The following is a 25,409-nucleotide window of genomic DNA, read 5'->3' as shown; positions in this document are numbered from 1 at the left end:
ATGTACACCAGCGCCATCGAACTCCAGCGAGTGATGCCGCGCCTAATAAAATTCGTATTTGCCCCCAGCATACTTTCCTGCAGCTTGCCGCTGCGGCAAGCGGCAGAGCGTTTCAACCAATGACAAGCCTTTATTGTGTCCGATTGTCTGCAATGCGCGTGCGCCACGCCGCTCATTGCAAGCGGCAGGGTAGTATGAAACCAGCTTTATACTGACGTGACCCCGGATGTGACGTCACTGTCACATCAGGGTGAAATGGTATTGAACAACGCAAACCTGCCAAATTTGTCATAAGTTTAAATTAGCCATTAGGAAAACCGTGAATATAGTGTCAGAAAGTCTTACACATCTTAGTATAACCTTGTCGTTAGTGTGATACTGAATGCAGCGCCATGTTTGGAATATATTCGTACACGGTGTGGACAAATAGTTGGTCAAATGTAGGCTAAGTAGGCCTAAATCATGAAAATCGCTTAATCTGAATAATACCAACCAGTAACGGACACTGAGACAACACTACGTGCGAAGTTTGAGGTAAGTAAAGCTTTTCCTTGTTATAAAAAACAAGGAAAAGGCAGTCATTTTTATCACAACGCGATATTTAAAAAAAGTACATTTTGAGAGGGCCTACGCTGGTTCTTTTGATTCTAGTTTATAATCTGTTCATCACATGCAGTCCGATTTGGTATCTATGGTTTCATCAAAGTCTTGAGAACTAATTTGGATGGTATGTTGGTTAACAAAAACGATACTGTTAAAAATAGCGGTATTTATGTAAGCGACGTATCTATAGTGTAAAATGCATTGAAAATTGTCGGCTAAAGAGGGCATAAATTAAAATCGCGAAGAGTAATAGCAACAATAACTATCTACATTCCAAGCGGAAACGCTTTTCAAAAACATACCACCTTTTTCGGGCAATCGCTGAAACCGAAATGTGAAATTCCAGGCCATCTGTAAAAAAGTGCGTGAGCAGAAATGACCATGAACTTGGGTCACCGAAACAAGTGTTTATATTGGTGTCAAGCCTTTTATAGTGATACAATAATTACCCCCAATAATGGCTTTCATTTGAACCATTATTTGTTAAACTGCGATTTTTACTTTTTGAGAAATCAATGAATGTATCAAAAAACTTTTTTAAAGTCGATTTAAAATGGCCTAACCCGTTAACGTTATAGACAAATTAAATAAGATTACATGATGTCATCTCGCAGCCTTTGCAGCAATCCAAGACTTTTTTGTGCCGGGCTATTCACTGGAAACTTCAATCCTAAGCATAGCTTTCGTTGCAACTTTGTCGATAGTCTCAAACGATACTTAATTACAAGTTGTGTGATGGTTACGGCTGATACCAGTTGTTTTTCTCTTTCTTTAAAATCCATGTCGTCTGGATTTCTGTATGATTTTATCTTCTCCGAAAGGAAGAACACTAGTACCTGTTTATTTACAAAATGAATAAATAAGAAATATGGAATATTAAAAACAAATTGCTCACATAATATGCCAAGGATAAGGACTGGTGAATATTGGTGTATATAAACTGAAAGTGAAAGCATATAGATACATTAAGTAGTGTAGTGTAGTTTTCATGTAACATCACAAATGTAAAAAAACGACTCAAATATGACTAGAGATTTTGAGATGACAACCGGGGCGCTGCCAATCAGGTTAATAGGTTTTAGCTCCCACATCGAAGGCCTTGCTCAGTTACCGTGGTAATCAGAGTTTCAAAATATAGGGTGTTTTGTTTTTGTTCATACGACTCGTATATCAGACGTCGGAGTGAACGCTAATCAAACCGACCCCAACATTGCTGTAACCATATTACCAACCTCGTTCAAATTGAATCCAGTAGGCTTCAAATCAAGTGTTCTGTTCAATATGGAAACGTTTATCGTGTTTGTGTGAAATGTCGTTGGTGTATCCAAACATCTCCAGATGTGCCGTACTCTGTTTACGGCTTCTGTGGAACTCATATCTTTCTCTCCAGATGGGCAGAAACCTTCCCATGGCGGCAAGTAGGTTAGCATTACAAATTGGGCATCCACAACTACCTTCGGGATCTTTTCCTTACTTATTAGAGACTTCACCTTCAAATTGGCGCTGTACTCTTCCTTGTCTTTGTGTATGACAAAATCATACTGTCGTAAAATTCCTGCAATTTCACAGATAAAAATGGTAATAATGTTTTCCTTATTTTGTTCAATATTCAAGTTCCTGACAAACATCTAATAATTTCAGCTGTGAAACATTTTGGAAATGTAGATTCGTTAGTCCATAATATCATTCCCAATGCGTTTTTGCAGTAGAGAAATAAGATCCCAAGAAAAGGCCGTTAATCTTCATACTAATGAAGACTCTACTCAAAACATGCCTGCAAGCACTTCCTAATTTTAGGAAACTAAATATCTATAAAAACATATAAACACAATAATAAAGTATGTTCCCAAAGATTTGTCTTTGTCATGTCGCTTATTTGAAATATCAGCAAAAAGATCAAATTTTGGACAAAAATTTTAAAACAAACATGAACCTCCAAAATAAATACACATTCGCATTCGGCGGCCCAGTCACTACCTGCCGCTGTGATTTGGGGTACCTCGTCGCTTCCCCTCTCAAGTTACCTGTACATTAAGTTTACCCATATCCCATGCCTTAATTGTATAGTTCTGTCATTTTAAAGCTGTAATGTACGATTTCTATAAAATCATACATCATATAATTTGGTTGTTCTTTTCTCAAAATGCAGAAATAATATTGATAATAACTATCAATAAAGATGTCTGTCCATTTAAAGCCAAAATACCAAGGTAAATTAATATAAGTCCCATTGCCTTTATTGACCGTTTAATGTGGAATTCTATGGGAGACTTATGTCTGAATTAAACATTATGAACATTACTGTTTACCTGACAAACACACCGGATTTGGTTGATTCGATTTAGATGTAAGTTGTATGTGAAAAAATTACAAATGTGCCAACAAATTAGGTTTGAAAACAATTTACCAATTTCATATTATAAGATCGAAACATTGTGGCTTTAACCTTTCTGACAAAGAATTTTTTTTTTTCATTTTGTAATACCATTTTGTCACGTACCGTCCTCGTCGATGTTGTTTTTCCACTTCCGAACATCTAACTGTCGATACTCATTGGTGCTATTTGGCATAGCCTCTCGAATACCATCAACTCGGTATGAATAGGAAATGAATCCATTGGAGTTTAGGTCGTACTCTGGAACAAATGCGTGTCCTTTAAGCAACACATACTTCTTTTCGATAGGGCTACAGGATTTAAAACCAAACAAACATTGTTAATCCAAAAATACAGTAAATTGTTATTAGATCACATTATACATCATCCTTTACAAATTTAAAACGCTGGGGCAAAAGACCTTTTGACACTTGTCCTCTCTGTAAGGGTAAGGTACCTTACTGCACATACTCAATAATTGCCCAAATATGCTAGATCGATACTTATCGAGACATAATAATGTTATTCGTATATTTCTATCCACATCCACATCGTTTAAGTGTGGCAATCTACAAGTCTATGCCGACATTGAAAATAATATCATCGGTGGCGGTACAATACCGCCCAACATAATTGCCACATCCCAAAAATCCGACATTGTTTTATTTTGGCCTACAGACAATCGAGTCATTCTGTTTGAACTGTCGGTGCCATTTGAGCCGAACATAAAAGCCAACTCTATCAAACATGATCGGGACGCTTCCCTTCCGACATTACCAACGCCGGGTATGATTGCTCGTTAATTGCCATCAAAGTCGGCTATAGAGGCTTGATCGTCACCGACAACAAAAATAGGCCGACTCGTTTGTCAAATCAACTTAAGGGAAGGGGTATGAACGTTTGGACAGTATTTATTGTGGGAGATTAGAGCACATCAGACATATCGAATTGCATTCTGAATACGAAGAATGTCCTTCTGATATCAAATAATTTTGATTTTTGAAATTCGCATAATACACATTTTATGGCAAATCATTAAAATTGATATTTTTGATATTTAACAGTACTTGAAGTAAACTTTATAAATGTGATTATTTATACTTAAGGTGTATGTAGGTGGGATGAAAAGCCGACGATCAATTGAAACTTTTGACCTTTCGTATTGAAGATATGGATTTTTTCCTAAAACACCAAAAAAATAGGTCTTTTGGGGAAAAAATCCATATCTTCAATATAAAAGTCAAAATTTTCAATTGATCGTCGGCTTTTCCTCCCAGCTACATACACTTTAAGAATATATCATTAGATTTATTTCGAGGACTGTTATATATCAACAATTTGAAAAATATCAAATTTTAATAATTTGTCATAAAATGTGTATTATATCGTGAATTTCAAAAATGAAAATTATTTGATATCAGAAAGACATGCTTCGTATTCAGAATGCAATTCGATACGTCTGAGGTGCTCTCATGTCCCACAAAAAATACTCTCGAAACGCCATAAACGCTCATTCTAGATCCCTTAACACCCCAAAAAAATTCAAGGTATTGAAAGACCAAATTACCAAGTCTGTTCTCATGTCATCTTATTCCATCTTCAACTCGAGACATGAGCCAAAGTGGAATGTCCAAGAAGTCATATAACTGTTTTCTCGCGCCATGATGTATTTCCTCATTGCTTACATGGTTTATGTGTATTTTGCTGTTTGTAATTGTGTTTACCCTTGCCTGAGATCGGTATGGATCTCAGTTGATCTTGGGGTTATTCTTCTTCTTTTGGTTAATAAAGATGATTAAATAAATGTATAATATCAATACACAAGGCGTTACATACATTCAGATGTTGATTTGTGCCGACTTACATGATCTTCGTCAGAGGTATTTTACATTTTGTATCCAGCTTTAGATGCACAACTATTACCGGTAACGGTCGTCTCTTTACCAAATCTGGCTCAGCCTCCAGATACCTCGATGATAAAATGACATTGAACTCAATGGTAACAGTCGATATGGGATGCGATTGAGCCCTGTGACATAAAGTAAAGCGCATATTTTGTTAAATCAAACTAGTCAGAAAAGTTAGAACACTCTTCCATTTATGAACAGTCAATTGACCTGAGCGCAAGAAGACCGTAAGTCTATATTTGGCATTTTGAGATATGATAGTTTTGGAAACCAAAAAAGTGAATAATATTGATACTTCTCAGGTACATGGGTATATGCAAGAAGAATCATTTTTTATATCAACCAAGTAAATATCTGTAATATTGATCGATATTGACCGATTTATCATTTTTGGACTTGCGGTCTTCTTGCGCTCGGATTGAAACAAAAGCGTAGAACTCAAAACTGGATGCAGATGTTGGAAATTTTTAACCAAATTGGTAATCTATGTGCAAAGACGAGCAATTTGACACTTTGTTTGTTGAATTTGAAGGTTGTTTTAAAATTTGACCTCAGTTGACCTTTTAACCGGAAGTAACCCTCTAACTCATTAACCGAGCTCAAAATGTATGATAAATTATATATTTTCGTAATCGTTGTGATGAGACAAGTAATTTGACATGAATTACGACATTGGACAATTTTTAATTTTTGACCCCTCTTGACCCCTCACGTGACCCATATGGGGAGGCGCTAAATGTCAAAAAAAATTGTCAAAAAATTTTGACTTCATCCAATATCTTCAAAACCACCTGTAACTCAATTTCGTCAAAAGTTGACTTACAGTCTTCTTGCGCTCGGGTCTTCAATTTTAAAAAGAGTCCATTTCAGAAATAGTATTCCAAATAGATGCAATATATGAACATTGGAAGTGAAATGGGATAAAATTGCTCCAAAAACGCGAAACTAACTTTTTTAAGCCAAACCATTTGGTAACGTAAGTCATATTTACCCCTGCTGTGTAGGCCTGTACGGAACATGTTCTCTGTTGTTGTCCCTTTCGGCGTCACGTCTGTAAAAAGTACAGTATCTCCTGGTTAATTTTAATTAAAAATCCACTAATCACCAAAGATATTTGGATGCAAGAAGTATCCGCTCATTTGTTTTACACGTGCCTTTACTTTTGCTTCAATGTTGACCATTTTGAGTGCAATGACTTGATGCAAATGAGATTACGTAATTAAACGTACTCTGATAAACATTTGTCAAAAAGTAATTACTCCCCTTTATTATGAGGTAATAACTCAAAATCTATGCATTAAAATTAAAAACTGAAAATTGTTTTGCAAATTGTGATGCCTCATTTGTCTTAATAGCCCAAAATTTGTTGCCATGGTGACCTTTTGAATGAAAAATATCCCTATTCAAAAGTTGCACCTAAACCATTGAAAATGTTGCTTTTGTTGCTAGAGTGCCTGTTAGTCACTGGTCACTAGTCATGTACTAACGTAACGGTACACTGACTTGAGTAGACTTTTAGGGCGAGTTTCCCGACAGGAGTCTTAGTAAGCCTTAGTCTTAAGGTGGCCTTGAGGCTACTAAGCCTAGGCCGCTTTCGAAGCCCGAGTCTTAACTCTAGCCGGATTTCTTCAACGCAAATTCAACCTAGTCTTAGTGGCCTTGTAGGCTTAACGCTTGACAACCTCGTCCCTTTCTACCAGCGACTTAATTGTATAGGCTGTTGGAGGGAGATGTGCATAAGCGGTGGTCCTCACATTTTACCGTACTAACAAGGTTGCCGTCTCATTATCGCAATGTTCCCGGCGCAAAGACTAGCCTAGACACGCGGTCTTATGCTTGGGCTTATACCGTACACAACTTGATGCAAGAATATTGTGTATGTTTTTGTGTCTTTTATGTATTATTTTATTTCCACTTGACTTTTTATGAGTCCAACTTGTATGAATGATGCTTTTTACTCGTGATTTTTCTTTGCATCCCAAAAAGGGTAAAACTGTAAGCCTAATGAAAAGGAATCTGTGATTCCCTAAAAGTAAAGCAAAATTGTTTCACACTTCAAACAAATCATTCGAATGTTTGTCAAAAGTAAAACATTATAAAAGGATATTTGTGGTGCAAAAGCATAACCAAGCATTATTTGACAACCAACGTGCTATCTACTGCTGATATTTTGAGTAGTCTTCTCGGATCTCACATGAAGTTATCTGTTGGTACACTATTTATAATTATTTAAGTAGAATATTTAGCAATATTGTATGCATCTTATCCGTAAATTCAGTTATAATATTGCATGCATATATTATTGTTTCGTGTCAAATATTTACTATATCTTTACCAATTTTGTCCTATTGTATTAAATTGATGTCCAACCTGGTATAATATAGGCACTCCAAAATAATACTGTAATACTTATGAAAAGGTCAGATACGAGTATCAAACTAAAGGCTTGGATAGGGACAGGTGGAATCATATAGGTCTTCGTGATGATGATGATGATGATGATGTTGATGATGATGATGATGAAGATGAAGATGAAGATGATGATGAAGATGATGATGATGATGATGATGATGATGATGATGATGAAGATGAAGATGATGATGATGATGATGATGATGATGATGATGATTTTGATGATGATGAGAATGAGGAGGAGTTACGCCACTGCTTACTCATGTTAATTGAAAGACCGTCAAAAATATGAAAGAAAAAATATGCGTTACAATTTGAACAATTTGTAAATTGAAATAGACCAAGGCTTACGACCTAAGACCTGCTCTGAGGCAGGGCCAAGAAAAGCCCATGTAAGCCAGGTCTAACAGGCTTGCGTAGACTACGGCTACAGAAGACTGATTTCGAGAAATGCAAATTTTACTGAAGCCTGCGGCTAATCCTACAAGCCTGGCCCACGGGCTAACGAAGCCTCGAGGCTATGGTAGCCGTGCTTCGGGAAACGCGTTTTCAGTTAAGCCTGGTCTTACGACCTCTTAAGCCTTGAGACTAGACAAGCCAACTGCTAAGCCACCCGTCGAGAAATTCGCCCTTAGTGTAATTTTTGAAAATGCATCTTTTTTATTCAAGGAGTCATCACGGCTACAAACTTCATTATTATGTGTTGGATCCAATATTTTCACACACTTGGGTTAATCAAAACATAATAATGGTTATAATCGGTCAAATAATGAAGGAGCTAGAGCCAATTATATGAAGGTTGACAGAAGAAAGAAAGAAGAAGAAACTGACCAAAAAACAAAAGTCCAGTCGTCGCTCCGCTGGACTAAGAAACTGGCAAATGAAATATATTGGTTTTTGTGTGAATTTTTTCAATAAAAGAGTGATGTGGTATAAAACTGCTCCAAAGAAATTCGCGCGGCCTACAGGAAACAAACATTTTTAGCCTAAGCATTTGGAAACAAAAATCATATTTACCCCTGCTGAGGTGTCATTATTTCCTGAATAAAGACGCCGGGGAGGCCTCCTGTGAACATGGTCATTGTTGTTGTCCCTTTCGGCGTCACGTCTGTAAAAAGAACAGTATCACCTGGTTTTTTTATATTTCAAAAATACACCAAAAGTATTTGTATCATGATGCAGTCATGTCTTGGGTACAGGGCGTTAGTCCGACACGCCGCTAGTCCGACACGCCGCTAGTCCGACAACACAAATTCCCTATACTTAGAGGTGCGTCAGTCCGAAAATGAAAAGCACGGCGCTAGTCCGAAAAAAGCATGCGCTAGTCCGAAAATGAAAACCACTGCAACAGTCCGACACGCCGCTAGTCCGAAATTTAATTATGAAAACCACGCCGCTAGTCCGACAAAAATTCGGACTAGCGGCGTGGTTTACATAATTTTTTAAAAACACGCCGCTAGTCCGAATCTGAAATGCACTTTTTCAGTCCGACACGCCGCTAGTCCGAATCTGAAATACACTGCGCTAGTCCGAATCTGGAAAATACTCCTTCAGTCCGACACTGCGCTAGTCCGAATCTGAAAAACACGGCTCTAGTCCGAAACTGGAAACCATAGCGCTAGTCCGAAACTGAAAAGCAATGCGCTAGTCCGAAATTGAAAACCACTGCACTAGTCCGAATCTGTAAACCACTGCGCCAGTCCGAATCAGAGAAACACTGCGCCAGTCCGAATATTCGGACCAGCGCAGTGTTTCACAGATTCGGACCAGCGCAGTGGTTTTCAATTTCGGACTAGCGCAGTGTTTCACAAATTCGGACTAGCGCAGTGGGTTTCAATTTCGGACTAGCGCCGTGCTATTTAGACTTAAGCATATATGATTAACTGTCTTTAAGCTTCAGTTTAATGTAGGTATTTGCATGTTTTTTTAATGAATTTATAACTTAATTCGTTTTTATTTTTATTGGAGTTACCATGTTTTTGCAAGCAAATGTAAAACTATGAGGGGCAAATCTTTTTAACGTATATCAAAATATATATACTTTAAGATAGTATCTTAGGCTTTATCTAATTGGGCTCTGTTGTTTTAGGACGCCATTGGTGACTTTTAGCTCGTACTCTGCTCGTAGCAATAGTTATTATCCGCTGGTTGATCTGGGTAAACATGGTCAAGAATAAAATTTGTTTATGTGCCGTTGAGAACATGTTGCCAAAATGTATGTAAAAGTTGAATATTTTAAGAGTATCTACTATTCAAGTTTTGTCTGTAGCGAGCGCTACATGACCCGTGCTGGGTGTGACCGAGGAGACGCCACTCAATCAGGGCCGTCGCTATAGACGATTTTCTCGGAGGTGGGGTGGGGGTCTTGGGTGGTTGTCGAGAAATAAATTTTGCTGGTATATCATGGCCGGATTTACCCTTTGCTGGCCCCTGCGCAACATGATTGCCACCCATCTTCAGTGGCGTACTGTGGCCGCTCCTACCCCGGGGGGCTGAAGGAAATTCAATTTTGCCGCCCCTTCCTCAACAGCCCGAAAAGGTTGACCCAATTTTTTTTCGGTGGTTTGAAAAAGTGAAGAGCAAAAAAAAAGGGATTATAAGCGCTGGCGTCCTAAAAGCAACACATTTTGATGTATAGTACCATTTTTTCAAAATATTTGATACTTTTCAAATTTTTTCCGACCTTTTTCTTTACTAATTCTTTTTGCCGCCCTTCTTCTTCCACCGCCCCTTCGTTTGGCGCCCTTCTTCTTCCGCTGCTCCTTCTTCCAAAGCCCCCCAAAAAAAATACGCGCATGCATCTTCGGATAGAAGACTTCCCTCCCCCACACTGTAATCAAAGCTGTCCTCAGAACTCCTTCACTAGAAAAACGCACAGAATGTTGATACAAATGTGCGAAAATTTGCTATTTCCGTGCTAAAATTAAAGGGGGATGTACCGGAGTCACCGAGCCAGTGGGCAAAGTTCCCTAATCATCCCACGCATCTGCTACTAAAAGAACATTAATGGGACAAATGCGCAAGTGCAATTTCGATGCTAAAATGATCACAATTGTCCTAAATGAACACAATTGAGGACAATTGTGTCCTAAAATCAAATCGTGCCAGATGAAAATGCATAGGCCTTTTACAACTACCTTTGGTTAATTTAGTCCCGGTATTTTTATCCAGCTCACGAGTTTTATACTTATTCCAGGCATCATATTATGATTTAGATAATAGAAAGGATGGAATTATAACTCTCATTTTTCAAATTCGTGATCGTGTTCAAGTTTGAGATGGAAAAAAGAAGGACTTTTTTCAACGGGGCGTCTCGCAGATACTCACAGAATGGGTTTGCCGAGATAAATGTGCACGAAGCGCGTGGCAATTTGGCACTTTAATACTAAATGTTCCAAAATTGGCTGCATTTTGGGTCTAATATAGACCAAAAGGAAGATGCAAATCGTAAATTTTGTCACAACATTTCTGTCGATTGAGCAGGGTAGGGGACTTGCCACCCTACCCTATGGTCAGTGGCGTAGATTTCTTTTTAACTTTGGGGGACTGGGGTTGGAAAGTACAGTGAAGCACCTAATGATGAGAAAATCAATTTATGGTACAAATGCGCGCAAACTAAACTAAATTGGTGACGTATGGTACAAAAGTGGAATAAATTCGTTAATTGGAACTTCTTTAATTCTGTACTTGGATTAAATATAGGTTCCCAAAACTATGGTGTATATCGCTCATGTATGACTTTGATGACTGTTACTTACGATAAATACAAGTTTTTACTTTTGTCTTTCAAAACAAATATGCATTAGCGATTTTGAATACTTGATTATGTAATGACATTAGCATAAACACAATGGCGTATGGACTGATTTATGGTTAAAAGTAGTCAAGAAAATCTCACGCCAAAATTGAGGTATTGTTACATAATTCAAAATATTTCGAGAATAAAAGTATAGAATCTGGGGCGATTTTGCAACTTTGTAGACCTATAACATAGGGTTGAGGCTATACTCTTTTTAGACACTAGTGCACCTGCAGCTGTGAGAGCCCTGATGCTGTGAGAGCACTGGCATGATAGCGATACTGTTTGACCCCAGATGACCTTTGACCTCGGATGACCTCTGTAATTTTTTTTTTTTTTCCTCATACAAAGGATTCCACCTATCAAGTTTAAGCCCACTAGGGCAAAGTTTAAATTTGGCCCCTACATGACCTTTGACCTTGGTTGACCTCAATTTTGTTGTGCGTATATATTCCGCTCACATCAAGGATTCCACCCACCAAGTTTGAGCCCGATAGGACAAAGTTTGAAATCCATGACCTTTGACCTTTGACCTCGGATGACCTCCATATAATGTTTTTCATGCTCCCCTCATACGAAGGTTTCGACCCACCAAGTTTGAGCCCGATCGGACAAAGTTTGAAATTTGACCCCCACCGTAATGACCTTTGACCTCGGTTGACCTCGATTTTATTTCGCGCATTATATTCCCCTCCTATCAAGGATTCTACCCACCAAGTTTGGGCCCGATCGGACAAAGTTTGAAATTTTGACCTTTGACCTTGACCTCCAATGACCTTCAAAACCACGCGGTCAACATGCTTTTCCCGGCATCTACCCGTGGCCCAAATTTCGGCTCGATGCGTCGAAGCGCGGCGGAACGCATAGCCGGACACACAGACAGATAGAGACCGCTCATTATTTTATTAGTATAGATATACCATTTGTATTAAAAATAAAGGAATCATGTTGAATATCTTCGATTTTTAGCAGGGTTTTTTCACCTGTTGTTCTTTACATAATAAGAGATAGCAAGATTAATCGAAAATCTTTCTATATGCTGGCTGCTCCGATTAAAGAATAAAATTTGTTCATCCTAACAACCCAGAAAACTAAATAATTTTCAACCACCTTGGTAAACGCTCTTGTAACACAGGGTTGTACCATATATATTAAAATCAGTTTTGAAACCAACAATACTCAAATTTGCAAATAGCACATTTGAGATAAGGTGAATATATTTTTGCTATCTTCACACTTTGGGGATCTGCCCAGAGGTGAACTACAGAAGTGAAAATCTAATCACGTCCCTAACAATCGTCTTCTTGAAAATCTATCTTGTGTTTGTGAGCTGCGAGTGGGCTTTGAAGTGCATGATCGAGGGGCGGTCAATAAGTTTGTTGTACAAAGTACAAATTACTTAAATTAACACCCGCTAAATTCTTTGCATCTCACTTTACTTTTTAGCATGATCATTGCATAACTTAATGAACCTGTCCCTACTACCCTTGAGAACTTGAGAACTTTCTGCCAGTAAATCTGCACTGTGAAGGCTCACCAACAATGATCACAATAAAGGTCTCTTTTCTTGTTCATTAGGCCTAAGGTATCTCTTCTTTGCTTTTTACGGGCCCTCCGAGGTCTCTTTTTTTTCCTTTTTATGGGTCCATTAAGGGCTGGGGTATGAACGTTTGGACAGTATTTATTTTGGGACATTAGAGCACATCAGACATATCGAATTGCATTCTGAATACGAAGAATGTCATTCTGATATCAAATAATTTTGATTTTTGAAATTCGCAATTTAATACACATTTTATGGCAAATCATTAAAATTGATATTTTTGATATTTAACAGTACTTGAAGTAAACTTTATAAATCTGATGATTTATACTTAAAGTGTATGTAGATGGGATGAAAAGCCGACGATCAATTGAAAATTTTGACCTTTCGTATTGAAGATATGGATTTTTTTCCCAAAACACAAAAAAAAAAATTAGGTCTTTTTGGGAAAAAATCCATATCTTCAATATGAAAGGTCAAAATTTTCAATTGACCGTCGGCTTTTCCTTCCTGCTACATACACTTTAAGAATATATCATTAGATTTATATAATTTACTTCGAGGACTGTTATATATCAAAATTAGAAAAATATCAAATTTTTATAATTTGTCATAAAATTTGTATTATATTGTAATTATCAAAAATGAAAATTATTTGATATCAGAAAGACATGCTTCGTATTCAGAATGCAATTGATAGGTCTGAGGTGCTCTCATGTCCCACAAAAATACTGTCGAAACGCAATAAACGCTCATTTTAGCTCCCTTAAGGTATCTTTTCTTTGCTTATTAAGCTTTTTTACATACTCACTAAGGTCTCTTTCCTTTCCTTTACGGGCCTATGGTATCTTTTCTTTGCTCTTTACAGGCCCACTTCCATACTGTCTCTTTTCTTTGCCTTTACGGGTCTATTATAAGGTCTGTTTTTTTGCTCTTTTACGGCCCATAAAAAGCAAACAAAAGTAGCGGGCCCGTAAAAAACAAAGAAAGGAGACGTGCATTTAAAAAAACCAAGATAGCCTTTGAAGTACGCACTCTAATAAGTAAGTTTCACTTGAATTTACTGTTTGCTTTTGCCAAAATGATCATCCTCGATATACAGGGTGTCCCAGAAAAAATTACCGAGTGAATAAACTTGAACGTAAGTCGAGAAGTAGACATCAGAATCAAAAAATTAAAAATGTAGCGCATAGCCTTTTTTTTTATTGTGCATCACTTTTTTCAATTTTAGTTGATTCGGTTGACTGGTTGCGAAGAAATTAACGATTACATGATGCCCGCATCAGTGCACTTCATTCCAAGTTTGATCACAGACGCTTTTTTCATACTCGCTCACCGTTTCCTAAAGTTTGTGTATCTCATTAAATTTATTCCACATTATCTATTTTATAATCCGAAGGTGTTATGTTATTCATGCTTTCACTGAAGATGAATTACATTTTGTCCGAAAAAAACTTTGATTTCTGCAATTGGAAGCTTTCCAACTTTAATTCTTTAGGTTGTGCAAATATGTTATATTTTACATTTCCAAAGAACATTTGGGCCAAGAATGACAATGATCTAGTGCTTACAGTTTACGTGTGATTTTGATACCATGCAACATTAAATTTGAAGTTTTACAAGATTTAAACTTTGCATTACAATTTCTACGAAAGATTCCAAAAACTTAAATGTCTGTGAGAATTTTTTAAAGCCAGCTGGGATTCTTTTATGCAATAATTCTTAATGCAACATTTATATCAACATTAACGAAACATATATTTACAAATACCGAGCATCATCTTATGCAAGCTTTCATTTATTGTTTTCAAATTTGAACAAAACCTAATTGAATGTTTTGAAAGAAACAGATTATTTAAAAAGAACGAAAAGGATTTCACAGAACAAAACATGAAGCCCATTGACATTTTAGTGCGCATTGTGTTGAATGATCTTTCTTAAACTTTTAAACTTGGAATGAAGTGAATTGACGCATGCGTTATGTAATTGCCAATTTCATCGCAATCAGTCAACCGATTCCAGTAAAATTGACATATATGATGGAGAATAAGATGGGCTATACGCTGATGTTTAGATTTATGGATTCTGATGTCTATTTCTCGACTTACGTCCAAATTCATTTGCTCGGTAATTTTTTCTGGGACACCCTGTACTAGTAATGAAATCTTCGAGAAATCGGGGGAGTGCAGCTTAATCGTGGGAACACAAAATACAACTTTTCGCGAGATTCGCGTGCATTATGCCCTATTATTGATCATTTACCTTAAAATTGGCAATTTTCCCGCGCTCCGCACGGAGTTTGTTTCAATAAGTTCAATATGGGAGCAAAAGTCGCTAATTCGAATTGCAAATTTTCGCGCGTATTTGACCAGGTCAACGGTTCATACTTGGATCATTTTAGCTTAAAATTGGCTTAAAATTGGCAAATTTTTGCACTTTGCGTGGAAGTTATTAAGGGAGCAAAATGCCACTTTCAAATTGTAATGTGTGCGCGCTTAACGCGCATTTGTCTCCTTCAATGTTCATATTTGATTATTGGCAGCTAAACATGCTACTTTCACTCCGCTTCAACATATGTTCAATGATTTTACACCAACCTCCCTCCCCATGTCACAAAAGAAATTTACACCACTGCTACCCCTACCCCCCCTACCCCAACCCGAACGCACACACTTATGGTCCTGCAAATTGCAAATTATTTACAGATGATGGTGATTTTTTGGGTCATTTCTAAAAATATAAAAAAATAAAAACAAAAAGCCCGACCGACCCAACTTGAAAGGTCCGTGCTCCCGCAGTTTTCGTCGCCTGATGGATGAGGCGCAGCCGGCCGAACCCATTATTTAAACGTTTTTACTGCCGAGGATACAATATTTGCGTGTAAAGGATAATACTGCACCATTTATTTCTATTCTAGTATACTCGGGGAGCTAGCACCACTTTCTATGATCGTGCGATTTAAAGAGAAAATATCACGTTTTGCCCAAATATTTGAAGCAAATAATCCCGGCAAATAATATACTGTGCATCGCGCTTGGGGTCATTCGGTGAGCGCAAAATGTACACCATATGGGGTCATTAGGTGAGAGACGGACCGTTTGGATCTAAATTCGGGGGGCATTGGGTGAGAATAAATTATGACCTCTTTTAAAATGGGGTCTTTGGGTGAGAGCCAAATGAAGCCTCGAAAATTGAATTTCTAGTTCTAAATGGCTTTTATCCAAAGAAGTAACAAAATCAGTGATAGATGACATATGTTAATGTTCAAATGGAAATCTTTGGGTGACAGATCGAAAGGAAAAATATGGGGTCTTTGAGTGACAGAGCATGTGCTCATAAAAATATGGGGTCCTTGGGTTACAGCCCTACATACGCGTCACCTCCAAATTCGGAGTTCCCCCTGGTCCTTAAGAAGTCGAGAAACCAAAATACTCTCAAACAAACTGGGGACTGGTATAGTACATGTGAACTACTTCATAACGTTATTTTTGAGGTCCCCACTTTTAAAAGGTCTTTTTCTCTCTCTCTCTCCCTTGCCAAACCGCAGAAGTGGGGACATGGCCAAAATTCGGGTCCCCAGAACGCGCTAACCATACGTCCTAGCATTATTTTCATGCCACTAGTCGATAGAGCGCCCCCTATTTCTATTTGACATACGCCACTCTTACCCCCGATATAATGATAATGCTTCCTTAAAAATTGAGAGATCAAAATGCTCAAACTGGGGACTAGTGCTTTTGACCCACACAATGGGGTCATTTTTGGGGGTCCCCACTTTTTAAAACTCCCTCTCAACTCCATACCCTATACACCCCCCTTTCTCTCTCTCTCTCTCTCTCTCTCTCTCTCTCTCTCTCTCTCTCTCTCTCTCTCTCTCTCTCTTTGACGACTTGGGCTAGCAACAACCCTGATTAGGAAAAAACATATTCAGATGTTATGTCTAAAAGTCCATGGCAGTTTCAAAAACGAATGCGAAATGAGGTGTTTTTTTTCAGATTTTTATTTTCTAAGAACTTTTATATAAACTAAATTTTCAATTCAGATATCATTTTCGAGTGTTCAAAAGTACACAGCATAAAATTGCGGTTGATTTACACAATACAAATATCAATTGTGTTAAACCTGTAGACCAATTCAGTGATCCCAGCGCATGTGTAAAAAATAAAATTGTTTATAAATTGCTTAAAAGTGAAGGATAAGTCATTCAAATTGTCATTTGGTATTTTTGAAATGACAAATTTGGCAAAAAACGAAGAAAACAGCAGTACTGACGAAGTTGAAGCCCCATTCAAATACATGTAGCTAATTTAGATACCGTCAGTATCTAAATTACAGATTCGTTAAATACACAGCTTTCGGCTGAATCACTCGCCAGCTATGTTAGCACATCTATGACAATGACAAAGATACCAAAATCTGAATTTTAATGATGAGCAAATCACTGAATGGGCCTTTAACCGTGCGAGTATCGAGCCAAGCAATTTTTTTCCAAATTTGTCTCAGAATTTAATGATTTTACGTCAAAAAACTATATAAAAAAAGGAAATAAAAACATATTTTGCCGTTTCAGCTGACATGGACGCGCTAAGAAAAACGAACGCGAGCGGCGGCTTTGAGACATAACAATTTTAAGCCTTCTCGCAAAATTATGTCCGCTGCGCCGGTCACGTCACCAACATTACTAACATCGTTTGCGACTGGGTGTTGAGACTAGTGGATGTCCCTGAATTATGAATAATGATACTTTAGACAGGATGTCGATTTCAAACACAAACATGATGATAGCCGACAATTGTCATTCGTCATTTTGATGCACATGAACGCATAATGGTTGCCGATTTGCCATTTTCATGTAGATATAAATTGATGTTAAGAGTAAACGTTTTTTGAACATCTTTTACAAGTGCATAACTTCAAAATTCAAACATTCTCAGTACGTGCAGAAAATTTTAAAAAATACGAGAAATGTCAATTACCGTTCAGTTATGTTCAATGCCGTTTTGTCCAAAAAGCAAATGTAACGAATGGTTATTTGCAATTAAATATTAATATAAATTAAACTTTGAATGTTATAACAATTTACAATACTGAACAGTGGTATAAATAAATAAAGCAAAATAGAAAATTGAAGGTCCAAACTTGAGTTTAAATGACAAAAAAATTAGTTAAAAAAGAACAATGAAATTGAAAAACCCCTTTGTAATTTAAACACCGATAAACAATGTTTTCAATATTTTGAAACTCTTCTTTATTCATATCAAAAGGTTTCAAACTTGTATCAAAATAGGAACTTTTACATGTATTAGCTCAAAAAATCAGAAATCTGCTCTTGTATGTATTGTATGAATTTAACTCTGTGTGGTGTGTGTCAATCAATTCTATAGATACAACGAGAGAGTGCAATCTTCAATTATCCTGGATTAAATGGAATCTCTAGAGGTGAATTTTATTAATTCAGTTTATTTTTTGATCCAGCGCCTGATCATGCTGATGGTGCGTTTACATTTCCATGTGATTTCGTTTGTACAAATGTAATTATTGACCTCATGATGATGCTGTGTGCCCCCCCCCCAAAAAAAAAAAATCATGCGTACTGGCCTGGTTTCATATATCTTGTCTGTTGTTAAAGCCATAATGTCAGTATGATTTGCTTCACAGCGACGCCCTCAATTTTACTCGGATTTCCACTCTTTGCATAGTTATAATGCCCAGTTGTGTACTAAAATACCACGTAAAAGACTATAGCCTGAAGTGCTTTAATAACAATAAAATTTAACTTTTTAGATTAAAACCGGGGAGACCCGGTTTTATTCAGAGTTCACCGATCGAGTGCTTGCTAACATGTCCCGTGGGTGTCACGTCAGCTTATATGTACACACGTCAAGCGCGATGCTCCGTGCAGTATTACATGTAGTACACGCAAATTATGTAGGCGCTGGAATGAAATCTCAATTTTCTTCGTATACCTCATTTGTTTGGCTTGAAATTAAAAGGGATAATGTGATCAGTGAAAACAAAAATTTAAATAGGAATCTATTCTTTATGCTTATTATTGCTTTAAATCTGGTTTGAAACGAATACCATGTGTTTGTTGATTTTCTCCAAGTAAAATGTACTGTAAGCCAGTGATTTGTATATGTTTTGAGACTAGTAAAAAAATCTTAGTCCGAATTTGAAAAAGCACTTCGTTAGTCGAATCTGAAAGCACTTCGCTAGTCCGAATTGAAGAAACCCTGCGCTAGCCCGAATCTGATAAACACTGCGCTAGGCCGAATTGCGGACTAGCGCAGTGTTTTTCATATTCTGACTAGCGCAGTGCTTTTCAGATTCGGACCAGCGCAGTGCTTTTCAGATTCGGACTAGCGCAATGGTTTTCAGTTTCGGACTAGCGGTATGCTTTTAAATTCGGACTAGCGCAGTGTCGGACTAGCGCCGTGTTTTTCAGTTTCGGACTAGCCCAGTGCTTTTCATATTCGGACTAGCGGAGTGTCGGACTGAAAAGTGTTTTCAGATTCGGACTAGCGGTGTGTCGGACTAGCGCATTGCATTTCACATTCGGACTAGCGGCGTGTCGGACTGGCAGAGTGTATTTTAAATTCGGACTAGCGGAGTGTCGGACTAAAAAAGTGTTTTTCAGATTCGGACTAGCGGCGTGTCGGACTAGCGGCGTGTCGGACTAGCAGCGTGTCGGACTGAGCGGTGCACCCCGAATTCACCACGACCTTTGCAGGACTTAAACCCCATTAAAAGCTATTAAACCAAGATAACACTCATTGAAAACAACTCAGCTATGTTAAATCAGATCTTCTCTGGTTAAATCCACACTACACATGTTTCTGTTTTACCTGTGCAATGAGCAATGAGCTGGTAGTATATAGTTTCAGTTAAGTGAACGATTATAAAGCAAACGCAAGGTAACAATACTGTGTGTGCCTTTGTTTACGAAATGAGACAATGGTCTGCATATTGTTAACTAGCATTCTTGAAAATGAGAAACATAATGGTTGTAGACTGAACACGGTTTGGAAATAATTTCTTCATATTTTTTGGTGTTATCTGTCGTTTACATATCCTTCCTAAAACACCAAAGTGCGAATATTTCCAAACAACTAAATTAGCTAAAAATTTAGGACATGTTACAAAACTATATTTTCTAGAATTTCAGAGTGAACTTTAAATATTGGCCTGTTATTTTTCACACAGCGACGTTAACTAGGCAATGCCCATTACCTATAACATACACTAAAGCACCAAAGTGCGAATATTTCCAAACATCTAAATTAGCTAAAAATTGAGGACATGTTACAAAACTATATTTTCTAGAATTTCAGAGAGTACTTTAAATATTGGCCGGTTATTTTTCACACAGTGACGTTAACTAGGCAATGCCCGATACCCATAATATACACAGTTTGTAGAGGTCACGCGTCAATGGTGAGAGTACGGTGTATTATGTATAGGAAAATGGACAGTAACTGCAGTATGTTCCAAATATCCAAATATTAAAATAATAGTTCAATGTGCTTTAAAGGGGCATTTCGTGATCCACAGCCTCATCCCCCCACTTTTCTCAAAAAAAGTTGAGATTTTTATATCACTGGAAACCTCTGGCTACATAATGTTCATGTACAAAATATTTCTTGCAGATTAATTCGTTTTGCAAAGATATCGTGAAATTTGAATTTCGTTCTGGTGCACCAGAACGAAATTACAACGCATTGTCTATGGAGCAGTGTAATACACATAATCATGCATAACTCGCAAACGCAAAATCGGAATCAACTGAAATTTTGGGAATAGGCTTTTTCGTGGATATGTACTAAAAAATGCCATAAAAAGAGGATGCTAGGATCACGAAATACTCCTTTAACATTAGAGAATGAATTTGGAGAAAACCTGATAATTACAAACACTCGCGCGCTGAGCAGCAAGACCTTCCCTCTAAGCTTTTAATCCAATAAGCTGATTATATATTTGCTTTCATGAATTGGAAGACATTATTTGATGTATTACTGAGCTCAATCATCTGAAATTACTGGAGCCACCCAGGCTGGTGGATAAGCATAGTATTTTATTAACAGAAGGTTTTCTCCAAATCCGTTTCCTAATGAATATTTGTACTGAATAGTCAGTCCTTTGACATGTTTGATACATTTATGTATTCATTAATTCCAGCATGGTTTCTTTATTTCCTTTTCAAAAATAGAAAATTCTATACTTAACTGCCACAGGAGAAATTTCATGAGTAATTAAATAATTAATACACATTACTCAGTCAATTCGCCTTGAACTGGTCATAGACATAAATTACATAAATTACACGCAAATCGATAGAGAACAAATTAATTGTGCACATTTCAAATCACATTATTAAGTATTATTGAGTATCGATTCGCGTGTAACACCTTTATTTTGACAAACTAAAAAATATTGTCACGTGTTCCTATGTAATAGCATGGTAATATTCGTATTGCGCGGACTTGGATGTCGACCTTTTCCCATGATACATCACGATTACATCGCAAACCGCTGGCGGCGCCCTTATTGTAGGTATCCATTGATATGCAACATGATATGAACAGGTCACAAATAATCTGAGATATAGATGCTTGAAAAAACTTTCCAAACTTTCGTTGAGGAGTTTAGATAAGGTCTATGCCCTAAGTTGAGAATGGACCGTCCCACTCGATTTGTGAAAAGTTCGCGAACCCTTTTGGTGGACCCAAGTAACTGCCTAAAATGAGGCAAAATTGAAAAGAAATGGGGTTTTAAATTGAACTTTGGAATTTGAAAAGTTAAAATCACATTGGGTCTAAGGCTGTGCTAACACTTTTCTTTGATGACCCAATTTTTTTATTTTTTCAAATATCTTAAAAATACAAGAATCTAAGCTAATTGAACAGACAGTAGCATATAAAGTGATGCGATCAAGCAAACTCAGTCGGAACTCGGAAATATTGATTTTAAGATATAGCCAAACAAAGGAAATACTTCCTTTTGTTTCCTGATGTTTTGGAAAGTCTTAAATTGGCCAATGGACCAATGGGACAGTACACATTAACAAAAATATTCTGCATTTTCGAAACACATTGAAGTTTGAAGTTCACGCCTTTCTCACTTAAACAATTATATTACCAATATATGAATATATCTTCTACAAATAAATAACAAAAGTCTGGCATTGAGTTCACTGCCATATAGGAGGGTGACCCATTGTCATGTAGGTCTGTGTTTGTTATCAAAACAATACAATCATTTATATCGTAAGGGTAAAGTTCATGTAATTATTTGTATTTATTTAACTTTAAAGGGTTTTGAGAGACTTTTCAGGAATAAATCGAATGAGAAACATATAAAGATCGATTTGCATTTTGAACACAGATTACATGCATGTTTTTAAACAATTGGACTTTGACCAAAATCGAGGGCGCAATTTTTACGACTATTCACTATATCCCTTTCAAAGGATATCAGTCCATGTACATACAATTCTTGATTATCAAATGCTATTTGTACCTTGTTCCTTTACACAAAATTAGATATTATGAACAAAAAATATGCAGTGCGTAAAATGTGTCCCGCGAGAAGGGCGGTTCTGAAACCAAAATGGCGGACCATGGGGATTATCAAACTGTAGCAGTTGTAAGACAAACAATATGTAAAAATAAAACAAAGTTGGGGAAACAAAACTAAGTTTATACCAATTTAAGAGGCTTTCGTGGTTCGTAAGATACAAAAATAGAAAAAGAAATTATTCGTTTATACTTGCCCTCAAGTTACCCATAGGTCATTGTGTAAATGTCCCATTAAAATCCATCAAAGCATATGGGAAAAGTCAACAAAAGAAACCAAGGGTTGACACTTTTGGTCAATGTTTTTAAACATTTTGTGCGCAGACATACAGTCACACGTAGACATGAAAGATATACATAATATATCGGAATCCGGGATCGGAATTCATATTTTACAAGGCCCTAAACTTCGTTTGGTGGTGTCCATTTTCTTCCTTCGTGTATGCGTGGTTGATTATCTTTTCAAAGGAAGGTCAGTGATTGGGGTTGGTACTTTAATATATAAATCCCATTTCGTGTACACATACTTAAAGCTTTTGAAGGCAGATTTTGACAGCTAGAATTTTTATCGGTGTATTCATACCCGAATTCATACCATATGTCATTATTGACCAGTTAGCAACAAGTTGACTTGGGTCTGTTATGAGCATACCACCCCCTCTGGTAATTTTTATGGTCTGGCTCTTGTCTGGATCACTGAGTGTTGGTTTATGCTCCAACAGTGAAATCGTATAAATAATTTTGCCCGGGGGCACTCTACTTTGGAAGCGACGGGGATGTGCGGACAGCAGTTCGACACCAGGGGTCTTTCGGTGAGAGCCTAGACACCGAAAAAGGGGGGTCTTTCAGTGAGACTGGGGAAAATCTTACCAAAAAAGGGATCATTCAGTGAGACTGGGAAAATTTTTGGGTCAAAATATGAAAGTTGATACCAAAATTGAACAATTTGAACAATTATGAAAAATTTGAAGAAAGATAATGTAAAAATGGTCATTCAGTGAGAGACTATCAGAAATTTTCCCACAATTTGCATATGAAAAGGTTGTCTCTTTTGCTATCATGTTTAATTGAATGCCCGCATTACACAGTAAAATGTGATGTTTTCTGATCTAATTTGACTTCATGACATCGTCATGATAAACGTGAAAGACGTTATTTCTTCCATTCACTCTCTATTCCATTCCTTGTTATGTTCTCTTAATCATGTGTAAGCTTTATTAGTATGCAATGCTAAATCTAGTCGTTATGAAAGACAAACCAATGCATGATCTGAGTAGAAAGTACATTAATATAACACCATTTGGCATTTTTACACACAAATATGTCTGTCACGGAAGCCCATAGAAGTTTGGAATGATTATAACTTCCAAACAAAAGAAGCTATAAAATTCGCTCAAATTGTATTCTGTGTGTTATATTATCAGCTGTTTTGGTTCTGAAAAATAGTGTGATTGGTATGTAGCCGTTATGAAAGAGAAACAATGCTCACCCAGTGTAGGGAATAATCAATAACATTTACAATACACTAACAATAGGAGTTATTGATCTGGAACGTTTATGACACTATCTGGTCTAAACCTTTCCATATGTGAAACAAAGGGGTCTTTTGGTGAGAGGAAAACAAAAGGGGGTCATTGGGTGAGAGGGATTTCAGTAAAATAAAAAGTGGGTCATTGAGTGGGAGAGAGTCGAAAAAATAGTGGTCAATATGGCCGCATATCCCCGACGCCTATTTGAGTGAGTACCCCCCCCACACGGAATGTTTGCAGCAAGCTATGTTCACTATAAGTTTACTATTAAATTACGTGTTTGCAATAAAAAAAACAGCTTAAATTAGTTTCATATATTTTGCACATTTGGTTGCAGCTCTCTCCTGGTGTTATATGAAAATGATTTTTAAGGACGTGTTGACAATATACCGGGCGCCGAATCGACGAATTCAGCACCGCCTATATCGATTCTGTGCCCGCTCCAAGTGGTAAAAGTTAAAAAAAATCCACGCGCTTCGCTGTATTTCAGCATAATTGAAAACCGTTATGAGATCGAAATTCAACTTCATTATAATTAGTCGTACTTGAGCACATTTTTGCGGGCAACGCGCAATTGTTTCAGAAATTGGAGAAACGCCATTCTGTATCATTTCCCCCTAGCCATAACCCCTACACTTTGATCAACTCGTAATCGACGGGCCTTATAACATCGCGCATTAATATCCACATATTTTATTTTGATAATAATTTATTGTCTTGTGACAACTCACCAAAATATTAGACCAGACAGGTCAACTTATAGCACTCTTTAACGTGGGTCTACTTTTTGGTGTACGGTAAAAGCCTAACATTTCCCGCCTGTTACGAGCTGAACAAACTATAGCTACGCCACTGATCCCGGGAGCTTACCTTTGATTGTAGCGTTTTGATACGGTGGTATATGTATATACACTGCCTAATTCAAAGACCTAGATATATCCGGATCACCTCACCAGTTAGCTTCCACGTCCAGGGTTCATAATATACGCCATGTTTTTTTCATCATCGTTCTTTATGTTGTAATTATAGGACTCTTTGCCAAACTACTACCGTTTTATACACGTGTCCTGTATTATACTGTAAACAAACGCAAATTAGTCCTTAACATCAACTCGACCGAATCGACCATTTTTGTCCACTACGTCCATTTTTGTCCCCATTTTGTGTCATCTGTGTACACACCCCTAGACCCTGCAGCACATTATATATAGTTGTTATCAGTCGCTAACATTTCATATCGTATGCCATCATTGCTGGAGTAACATAATGTCGCCCAATGAAGTATAGTTTCGGTCCCAGCTGGTTTGTGCGTCACTAAACAAACCGTCTGGCGACAAGCAAAACTATACGTCATTTCTGATTGGCCCAACCAATGTGATAATTAAGTATATAATTTTGCCGTAGCATTATAGAGCAGGTATAATATAGTTAGCTAGCCCTGTTATCTGGCAATACCGTATCAGAGTGATTGCCTTAGTCCGGGATTTTTCCCATTGACGCAATAGCAACTGCCTACTGGGAATTGTTTTTTCTTGAATAGTGCAGTCCAGGATGTAGCCTCATACGATAATCACAATATGCAAATGACTACCCTAAACTATAAACATCAGACTTGTAGAACCTGTAACCGTACTTATGCCAGCACTATACATAACTACATTATTTATCAT

General features: G+C 37.3%; 1 protein-coding gene across 1 annotated transcript; it reads right to left on the bottom strand.

Moving 5' to 3' along the window:
- Window positions 1-1,196: 1,196 nt before the first annotated feature.
- Window positions 1,197-24,931, bottom strand: LOC140144311 (uncharacterized). The gene is made up of 7 exons (XM_072166137.1): window positions 24,610-24,931; window positions 8,314-8,404; window positions 5,876-5,935; window positions 4,842-5,006; window positions 3,104-3,288; window positions 1,836-2,158; window positions 1,197-1,439 (listed from the first exon to the last, which is right to left on the bottom strand). Exons 2-7 carry the CDS (start codon window positions 8,376-8,378, stop codon window positions 1,197-1,199), a joined length of 1,041 nt encoding a protein of 346 aa, XP_072022238.1. The 5' UTR covers window positions 8,379-8,404; window positions 24,610-24,931.
- Window positions 24,932-25,409: the final 478 nt, after the last annotated feature.

The sequence above is a fragment of the Amphiura filiformis genome, unplaced genomic scaffold (genome assembly GCF_039555335.1).
Source record: "Amphiura filiformis unplaced genomic scaffold, Afil_fr2py scaffold_49, whole genome shotgun sequence".
Classification (NCBI taxonomy): Eukaryota; Metazoa; Echinodermata; class Ophiuroidea; order Amphilepidida; family Amphiuridae; genus Amphiura; species Amphiura filiformis.
The sequence above is the reverse complement of the archived record's forward strand: the minus strand, read 5'-3'. Positions and strand labels throughout refer to the sequence as shown.

Bases quoted from the DNA above. Each gene is read 5' to 3' on its own strand.
- LOC140144311 (XM_072166137.1), bottom strand. From the start codon at position 8,378: ATGACCATGTTCACAGGAGGCCTCCCCGGCGTCTTTATTCAGGAAATA. The intron at 3,289-4,841 runs GTAAGTCGGCAC...TAAATCCTGTAG, and splicing joins ATACCTCTGACGAAGATCAT to CCCTATCGAAAAGAAGTATG. The intron at 2,159-3,103 runs GTACGTGACAAA...GTGAAATTGCAG, and splicing joins AAACAACATCGACGAGGACG to GAATTTTACGACAGTATGAT.